A 10,113-nucleotide genomic window follows, 5' to 3' on the forward strand; every position below is an offset into this window, starting at 1 on the left:
GGGCGGCAGCTGGAGTTCCAGGTGCAAATAATTTGTTTAGTTCTCTTCACACCTAAATTGAAATGCTTTTATTTTTTATTGCCAAAAAAATGTGATGAGATTTTGCTGAAAGCAAGAAATCCATCAGTGAATTGAGTAGCTCTCAAAACATTAATTCAGAAGTTTTAACTCCTTTAAATTATTTTATTAAAATACCACATAGCAATCGAATAGCCATGTGGTGTGTGTATGTATATATATATATAGACAAATAGAGAGATAAAATAAAAACTAGTTGTGTGAACTATGACCTTGTCGTTAATTCCGCTTTTTAATTGATTCATAAAAGGAATATCTCATTTAAAATACCTTACTAAAACTGTTCTCAGTCATAGCACCTGCCTGTGACTTGGGAAATCACAGAAGAGTGCAAGCAAAATATTAATTCTTTTATTTAATACAGAATTGCATACTAGCTTATTAACAGTGATACTGAGCACTCATTCATCTGGGAAGGTATTAACATAATGGTTTCATCATATATTAAGTGTGGGGTTTCTTTTGTCACAGAATAATCTTAATTTGGTCCCTTTTTTGCTAAAATGTAGCCATATTTTTAAGAAAATCTTTGTATGCATGTCTGAGAGATATCACAAAATGGATTAAAAAACAAATGTAAGCCAAATATACTAGCTACAAACATTCAAATTTGTCAAATACTTCTCTGTAGTTCAGTCAAATTTTCATGAAAAGTGAGTGTTGGGGGTTTTTCTCTACTTTTAGGGCACCGATGGTGAAATAGAGTTTCTGCATTTCAGAAGAGAATCCTACCCACACACTCAAAAAACTAACTACAATTTAATTGCATAATAGCTGAAATTGAGACGTACTTTCAAAATGAATCAATATAAAGAAACTTTTCCTTCCCCATTCTTGTTTTTTCCTTTACTAGCTTCTACATTTGAAATTTTCAGGCTCTCCAAGAAGATCACCAACAATATTGTGTATTTTCTGCCTCGGAATGCTGATATTAACCAGGTGTGTTACTGGATGAGGTCTTGGTAATGAATAAAATGCTCAGTCAACTTAAAACATAAGTATTATAAACACATACATGACACTTTTAAGTCTGTTCAGCTGAATGTGGGGTATTTGTGTTTTTAAATTTGACCCTTGTGTCAAGTGATTTCTGTGTTTGCAGTACTTTTGGTATATTTAGAAATGGGAGTAGAAGATTATTTCCATGGTTTTGACACTGTTTCTTCTTAAAGCAACAGAATAGAGTTTCTTGTAGAAGTTTCAAAGCCAATTGCTAGGCACATACATCATTATAAAAATATCAAAAAATATATTTTAACCAGCTCTCACTATCTGATAAGTTGGTGAGTCTCAGACTTCATGGCTGTCAGTTTATGAAGGAGTTGCAGGAAATCAGAGCCTGCAGTCACTGCCCTCCAGGGTAATACTGTTGGTGTCCACACAGGTGTGTGGTTCCTTATAGGCTGCTTGCATTGAAGTGATGTGTGATAAACACAGAATTTGTGGCACTGATGTGCGGATTTTTGTATTAGAGATTTTTGGCAGAAGTTTTGGGTTTTTTTAAGCAGTTACATGACTAACAATTCCCCCGAGTGTCTGGTTTAGTTTCCTCTGTGTACTTTCTATGTTAATTATGTCTTGTAGCTTTTTGGAAAGAAGGAAGCTGTTCTCACCAGCAAGATGCACAGGACTTCCCAGGACTTTTTCCTGCTTTTCCAAAAACTGCATCTGACTTAGAGTAGGCAGGACATCAGGCCGTGTGGTGGAATTGTTGCTGACAAACAGCTGGCTTGAGAAAAAGGCTGTAATTCACATGGCCTAAGTATTAGCAGACTCTAAGTTTATGCTGTGCACAGCACCATAGCTTTGGCAGGTGATGATTCAATTCCTTTTTGCACTTCAGGCTGGTGAAATGTCAAAGTGGCTTATGAATCTTTGAACAGGGACCTTAATTTTAGGTAGAGTTTCTCTAATTACAACATCGTGTTCTAACACTTCATTTTATCAAATATTTCATTCCCATGATGAAGAGTGACCTTAGAGAGTTTTCTGTTCTACTCATGAGCACTTTTTACTGACTTTCTAAATGGCCAAAGGCATCTACATTTGACTTCTGTTTCCACAAAAGCATGCAGGAGTATCCCCACAGGCCTGCACCTTTTTCTTCAGAAGAGCTGAGTTCTGGGTGATTGGGCCGGGTATCCTGACATCTCTGCATCTTGGTGGAGTTGGCTCTGAATGATGTTGATTACATCCATGGGTTTGGTTTAACACAGGTAGCTGCAGACTAAGAGCTGTTGCTCAAAAGTATGGCTCAGTTTTAAAAGTTCATGGCTGAGGTCTGAGTTCTGTTCCGTGTTTCAGGCTATGGGCTACTCTTTGGAAGGGAAATCAGCTCCTTATGCTTTCTTTAGAAATAGTGTCAGTATAAGAACAAAAATAACCCAAAAGGTTGATGATCTGAGAGGGGGAAAGAGAATGTTAATCAAGCCCACTGTTTAAGGAAGTGTCTTCATCCTGTGTTAATGAAGGTGTGTCAAACATGTTCCAAATGTGACCTTGGTGAATACTCTGGTCCACAGAAGACTGTTATGGGCTTGATTACCAAAATCTCTGCCTGTATTTAAGAATGAAGTTTCTGAATATTCTGCCACTACACTTCCAGGGCTGTGAATCTCCAGCAAAATAAAAATAAAAATTTATCTTTTTTAAAAGCCCAGCAGTTAGAAGTAACCTTGCAATAAAAATACTGTTTAACCATTAGTTAAGGTGGTTCAAATTTAGTGGAAAATATGTAATTTTTATGAAAGATAGCTATCAGATCACTGTCAGATAGCAAACATTAAATAGGGGTATAGGGATCCTGCTGCTGGAGTGAAAGCAGGGTGGTAGCTGACGTTGACATAGCTGTGTCAGAGGACTTGGTGTTCATCACCTTGTTGGTGGACAAGATATCCAGCCTTGTTCCACATGACTTTGTTGCAAAAACAGCACTTACTGCTTCTGCAGGCACAGCCACGTCGGTGTGGAGTTGGTCTTGTTGAGAGAAATGGGACTCTTTGCATTCCCTTTAGAAAATCAAGTTTTTCTAGGTCTCAGAGAAGTGAACTTCTGTACTTCTGCCTCACGAGGGAGCAGCAAACCAATGCAAGATGGTTTGTTCGTTTACAAGAAATATAAAAACATTTCCCTGAATTGCATCAAGTCTCCTCGTTTACAAACATGTTAGAAAATTTGTAATATATGCAAGTCTGGTTTTAGGTTGAATTAATCTTTAACAATATTCTTTCTAGGTAGGAATAATCAGGAATAATTATTATGTGTTTACACATACATTGAAAAATATGTGAAAATTATTATTACTGCCTGTTATGTAGTTCATAAATGTAATTTATGAAGTGTTTATGAAGCTGTGCTCTGCCTCATTGGGCAGAGTGAGAAGTGTGTACTAACCTCTAGGAAATGGAGTCATGCCAGGTAGTCCAATCTCTTTCACAGACTCTTTTCTGTACCAGATAATACTTCTGCATGTTAATATTTGCAGCAAAGAAGGAGGAACCTGCAATTTGTTGCTGTAGGACCTTCTTGCTAATGGTAAAATCTGTTCTTTTCATCCCATTGTGGAAGTTGTACTCAGTTACTGTTGGTCTCTCACTGGTGATCAGAATGTTGTCAGGATGCATGATGGCTCCCCCCAATAAACTGGTGAGCCTGAAATGTTGGTGACCTGGTCTGTTGTGAGACAGATAACCATGTCAGCATCTTTAGCAGCCTAGCCAGGTTTGGGAGATGGAGTAATGAGGATTTGGGAGTTTATTACTTATCCTACTTGTGCATGGTTAGCAGCTCAGATACTGGATTGTGCCTTAGTGATTGTTTAGAACGTGCCCATTCTTTGAAGACAGGCATACTGTTGTTTGTGGTAGCTGTGTCTCATTGTTGGGAGGTCTTGCTGTCCTAAATGTTGGTGTCTCAGAGCTGGCTTTTATTTCAAATACTGTCAGAATACAGGAATGGGTTTTTGTTTCTTGTCTAGTGTAGAGTGGTTCTGTGAACCTAGAATTAAGCAAAGTGTTCTGGACCTTGATGGTCCTACAAAACATACATATTATGCTGGTACTTTTCTTTTTTTTAATTTTCTTTGTTCTCACCTCATCTCCATTAATCACTTTGAGAAAATCTGGAGTTAGACACTGAGGCCTTGTTCTGTCTGCGATATACTGCCTGGATGGAAAAATGTGTTTCTGTGTTGCCGTGTTTCTGTTTGTGAAGGACCAGTTGTTAAAAATGACTGCTCAGTGAAGGGAGCATGAAGATGAGTAAAACCCATTTATTTATTTGAATTCTCTCTTTCAGCTGTGATATGTTAAAATGGAGACTAGCCAAATAGGATTTGCCAAGCAGTCATCTTTCTTTAGGAGTAAATAGAACAGTAAGCAAAGCAGGGAGTGAGAAGCCAGGAAATGAACAGAGGTTGATTTGATAGTATTTTTATGATGCTTAGGTATTAGGGGAGTTGGTAAAACCCAGATAAAAGACCGTGGGTTGATGTGTTTTGGAGGCTGATAATTTCTAAGTAAATGTAATTGCATACACTTCAGCTGTGGCTATTGTGTTAATAACAACATCTTTCAAGCAGCCCACTTGAAACTCAGGTGTTTTCTCTGTCCTTGATAAAAGAGAGAGCCAAAAGTTACCCAGAGCGTACACCAAGCCAGAGTGATACTTCTGAACTTCAGTCTTTCTAAAGCTCATAATGCTTGCATACTGAATCATAATTTGCCACACAAATTAAGAAAAAAAATAAATAAATGTCTGGCCTGTTAAAGGGTGATGGCACCACTGTGATGGTGTCATTATTTACGTGCATACCTGTACACTTTCAAAAATTCTGCCTGGGAGCATTTTATTTTATTGTGTTCAGTGCAAAGAATACCATTTTCTTCTTTTTTGAGTGGGTTGGGTTTTGTTCCCCTTAGTTTTTAGGTTGGATCCAGGGGGAGGGGATTCTTCATTTTAGTAGTATTCTGTAAAATTAATTGATTCACAGCGTTCTTGTGTTACTGCATGTCAAGTCAAAAAACTTGTACTTGTCATACCTCAGAAAAGTTTCTAGGAGGGGAGAAAAAAATTTGATAAATTTTTTGTCCACAGTTACATTAGTTGGTGGCTGGAACAGATGGGAAGTTACTTTACTAAAAGAGTTTCAGTATGATTAAAAAATGTAAAAAAAACCCCCAAGACCAGTAGGAAAACCTTCAAGATCAAAAGTACACTTGAAAAATGTAAGGGAAGTTTGCACCTCAAGCAACTTGTGCTCCTGAAGTAATCTTCTATGTTTGTTTCCCCTTTCATATTTTCATCTTTTCTGGTGTCTCCTTTTCAAACCTGTTGGCTGTTTTTTTGGTGTGTTTTGGCTGTGGCTGTAGCTGTGGACTCTTTTTAGCAATAGTCACTGAACTGAAGGATGAAGGTGAGAGGGATGCAGGGAAGTGTTAAATGAAAGCTGCAACCTTTACCTCTGCCTAGGGACAGCAGCACAGCAAAGGAGGCAATATCTGTCCACCCAGGTAATGTGGGTTTGGACTAAAGAATAAACCAGGGTAAGGAGGGTTGCCAGCAGGGAATAATTGTATGTACACAGGAAAGTGCAAAATAAATACATTATGGACTAGTCAAGTTTTTAAAAGAAATTAAGAAGTCTTTCTGTATTCACCGTTGTAGTGCACTGCAAAAAGAGGAGATGTTTATTGGTGTCTCTAAAAATAGCTGAGCACCTTTGTTTTTCTCAAAGCATCGTTCCTCAATCTGTTGTTATTTTTAGAGGGTGTCCCTCTGCCAGGCCAGACCCTTCTGAAGCTTGGTGTGTGGCAGCCTTCCCTCACTACACTTGTCAGGGTTGACTGAGCCCTGCTGAGGAAAACTTGGCAACTCCTACGTAATTAAATTTGCAACCTCCAGCAATTTACAACTAAGCGTTGTCACAGAGGATTTGCATTTCTCTCCTCTGTGTATCGGGTGGGTTAAAGAGTGTACAGTACCAGATCTGTCACAGCAGAGCTTATTCCCATATGTTTATTTTAATTTTTTTTCACCTTTGGGTTTATCAAATACCATTAGTCGTTGTTTGAAATTAATCATAGTTATCCTGGGTTTAACACTTAGACACAGCATATGTAAATTTTCAGCTGTCTCTTGGTGGATACCACCCATCAGTGTATGGGTTTCTTGTTTTACTTGGCCTTCTAAGAGAAATGTTTAGTAAACACTAGTGTTTAATATCAATGCATTAGTCATACTTAGATGTGTTAGTGGCACAAACTGTACCCAGAAAGCAGGAGTGCATAACCCCAAGACACTAATTTCTGTATTCTTATACTGACTAATCCAATTAATATTTTAAAATACTTAAGTGACATCAGCTATAAAGTGCAAAACCTCTTAATGCTTTTTGGAAGGGACATTGCAGCTTCTGTTTGTCAAAAATTAAAAGTTAACATCTTCCTAGAAAAACTATGGATCAACCCACAATGCTTTGGGGATTTCAAGTAAGAACAGATAAGTTGTAAAATTAACATTCCTGATCACTTGCCAGTTTTAGATTCTTGTGCTATTTATAAGTCAGCCAGCCTCTGGTTTTTTACTTAAGTGGCAGGTTCCTCTCTGACAAGAATGCGGAGCATTTTTTCCTATCACCAGAAGTTGAAGGATGAAGAAACTGCTCACACTTTTGTTTCTGTCTGCAAAAATTAAAAAAAAATTAAAAGGGAGAAAATCAAAACAGAAAAGTAAATGCTTGATTTAGATAAGTGTGGAGGTTTTCTGAACAAGGTTCAAAGTGTAATTTAAATTAATCTGTTATTTTCTCTTGATAGTAGGCTGTTTTTTTACTCACAATAAAATAGAGGAAGTTCAGCATGTTTATATTTAAACCTGCACTACAGAGTCAAATCTCAAGGGGCTTTAGAAGTGTTAATAACACAGCTTGAGTTCAAAGTTTCAGCTGCTAACATCATCTCGGCTTAAAGATCAGTTAAAATCTACTGCAGGCTTGTAGACCCTGATAACTTTGCCTGGGAATTTCCCTGCATGGGGAACTATAGAAATAATTTTCTTGCAGCAGCCTGGGAGAATGGCAGCGTGGAGCAGAACTGGCTGTGGAGCATGGACCCCCCACAGGACAGGTCCTCAGGGTCCAAAGTGGAGGGGAAACAAGCTGACAGTGTTCATTTTTGGTGTCCTTCTGACTGTGCAGTCTCTCCTGATGAGGAATTGATGGCCAGTAAGCTGTTACCCTGAGGCATCCTGAATAAAACAGGAAAGGGGAGAGTGCTGCCTGCTCCAGTCCAAAATGCAAAGTCCTCTGTGAAATGGTGTTTGTCTGTAAATATTAAGCATTAGATATGTGCACCAGGCTCAGTCCAACAGAGCATGAATGGTGAAATTCTCACTCCAGTGATCATAAACACAAAGCTGGGACTGGTGCTGCCTGACAGGCTCCCCCAGCCTGCAGAGGCACTGCTGCCCCAGCCTCGCCCTCAGCACTGCCTGCGACTCCAGTGCATACAGCAGCTTTTTCTTTGGCTGCAATAGCAACAACAATTAACTGTGACCTTGTTTTTGTGAGTTTCTCTGCATGTTTGGGGCTTGATTTTGTTTGGGTTGTTCCCTTCCACCCTGCCGCTCTTCAGTGCCACCTTTATGCTTCCAAGTTACTGAAATTGGTTTTACTCTTCCCCCAAAATTTGGGATGTGACATCTTTCAAGCACAGCTTATAGGCTGCTTTTTGCTATACTGGAATGTCTCAAATGCCAAGTGCCATGCAAACCAGAGTTTAGCATCTCTGCATGTCAACTTCAGTTCAGCACAGCATGTCAACTTCTGAGTGTTTCTCTTCTGCTCTGAAATCCTCTTGTTTTCGTGATTTGGGTGAGGAAGGTTTTTCAGTCACAAGCCACAAACGGCTTCTGTGAGTAAAAGGAGACATAAAAAGAGGATCAGAGGCATTAGCTGCCAAGGTACATTTTCCACCAGTATTAACAGAGCAGAGATAGTTTTTCTGATTGTTTGTGCTTTAGAAGTTTTGGGGTTTTGACTCTTTTCCTGTACACTGATTGGTTTATTTTTTGTTGTTTTTCAGGTGGCTTCCCTAGCAGGGCCAGGAGGGAAAGTTGAAATAGAACAAAATTTTCTCAATAACAAACTGAAGACAATAACAGCTTATTTTGGTGATCTAATAAGGCATGACATCTCCTGAACTCCATGTGGATTCTTCCAAACCCATCCTCCCTAACTGTTATTTTGCTTAAGTTTTTGTACAGCTGGCTAGTCAAAAATGACTTAAAGCCATTTTCCGCTTTAATTTCAGTGTACAGAAATTTGTTCTGTTTGTACTGTCAATAAATGTTTTATAATAATTTTGACAAAACTGTAAATGCATGAAGAAAGCTCTTTATAAAATGCAGTCTTTCAAGGTTTGAGCCCAACCCATGGAAGTGGGATTCAGGATTTCTTTGTAACTCTTACATGTGCCACTTCTGTGCTTGGTCTGGTTTTGAGCGGCCAGAGGGTCAAGAAAAATAGCCTGAAAGCCACAGGAGCTGCTGTCTGTGCTTGAGAAGCAAAAGCATCTGAACATCAGGTGGAACTAGAGGATTAGGTGCACCACAAGAGGTTAACCCCAGTCCTTCTCTCTTACTCCCTGCTCTCTGAGAAACCTTTTCAGGTTTTCTTTGCAGGATGAAGGTTCACATATTAATTCTACTGAGTGCTCTGGCTTGCTGCAGCTCAAAGAGAGAGTTGGGTGTGTTTGTGTCTGGAGGTGGGACCCTGCCCTGTGGGTATTGTCATTTTTATTTTATTTTTTATCTCCCTGCCATTCCTCTTCATTGCAAAGATATTTTGAAGAAACCTTCTGCCTGGAGGTCTGTATCAGTAAGCAGAGGAGTTTCTGTCCCCCTTCTTTTTTAGGCCTTTGGAATCCTCACACAGGCTTCAGGGAGGGCAGAAATAAGCCAGCTTTTCCTGGTGAGGGCTCTCTGCTCCCACTTGTAGTTTGGACGGGAAGAGTGGCCTTTGTGCAGTTCTCCAAGTGGAAGAGGAGGCAGGTGAGAAATGCCTAGGGCATGGCTATGGTGCTCTCACTGAAATATTCTTACATTAGGTCCCCAAGCTCAATTTTGAGCTTGTTTTTGAGGTAAGAGTGTAAGAATAATAATTTCTAAGATAAATTAATGCTGCTTCTCCTCTGCTTTGAATGAAGCAGGATGCTGAAGGCAGCAGAAACTAAGCACTAAACCATGCATTAGTGCTATCCAAGAAAACTAGAATTACTGTAGCATAACCAAATAAGAGGATCTATTTTCCCCATTCAGGAATTAAATCCAACCCTTCAAAACAGTTGAAGAGACAAAATTGTTTGTGTGTTTATGGATTGTTATGACTCAGTGTGAGTTTGCAGTGCAGTAAAATAGCCCTTGGGAAATAGCTGTTTTCTGGCTTTGCTGTCTTTCCAGATCCAGACAAGTGCAGAACTGTTACTGTCACATTCCTGCTTCATGGAAGGTATTTTATGAAGATACTTTGGCTAATTTGGATCACTGCACTTTGCCAGTGCTACAGCAAGGAAGGAGTCTTGTGCTGGCTCTGCATCAGTATTTAAAGGGAATTATTAAGGAAATAATATTTCTTAGAAGTTTCCTATTAGGTCGTAGGGGAATTTGGCAAGAGTGCTAATACTACAGGAGCTCTAAACTTACTGTGGCAGTGGCGTGTGAATGCAATAATGCTGTTAGACTTTCACTACAAGCTACAAAAATCCAAGTCCATGAGGCTGAATGAAGAATAGATTCATTTATATTGTGTATGTCTACACTCTCTACACTAAAATTTTCCTATATTTGGCTTATTGCTGCTTGTAGAAATACCCTTGTCTTATGACTTGGTCCTCTTTTTCTCTGTAAGGAGATTCTTTAGAGGCATTTTGAGATCTTGCTGATGCTACTCCTGTAAAAGGAAGCTCTGACAGTGAAAAGCTTGTGAATTTACTTTTACCTTCTGGAGAGTAGTTAGATTTTGTTTAGTGCCCAGTATAC

General features: G+C 39.1%; 1 protein-coding gene across 2 annotated transcripts in view; it reads left to right on the top strand.

Annotated features, from left to right (window-relative positions):
- The window catches only part of TGS1 (trimethylguanosine synthase 1), a 22,496-nt gene extending 14,042 nt beyond the window's left edge, over positions 1-8,454 (top strand). For both annotated transcript variants that reach the window (XM_064386536.1, XM_064386533.1), the window contains exons 12-13: positions 939-1,017; positions 8,160-8,454. In XM_064386536.1, coding sequence (XP_064242606.1) covers positions 939-1,017; positions 8,160-8,276 — 196 coding nt within the window. In that variant the 3' untranslated portion in view covers positions 8,277-8,454. The remainder of the gene's footprint in view (positions 1-938; positions 1,018-8,159) is intronic.
- Positions 8,455-10,113: the final 1,659 nt, after the last annotated feature.

Source organism: Passer domesticus, chromosome 1, assembly GCF_036417665.1.
Source record: "Passer domesticus isolate bPasDom1 chromosome 1, bPasDom1.hap1, whole genome shotgun sequence".
Taxonomy (NCBI): Eukaryota; Metazoa; Chordata; class Aves; order Passeriformes; family Passeridae; genus Passer; species Passer domesticus.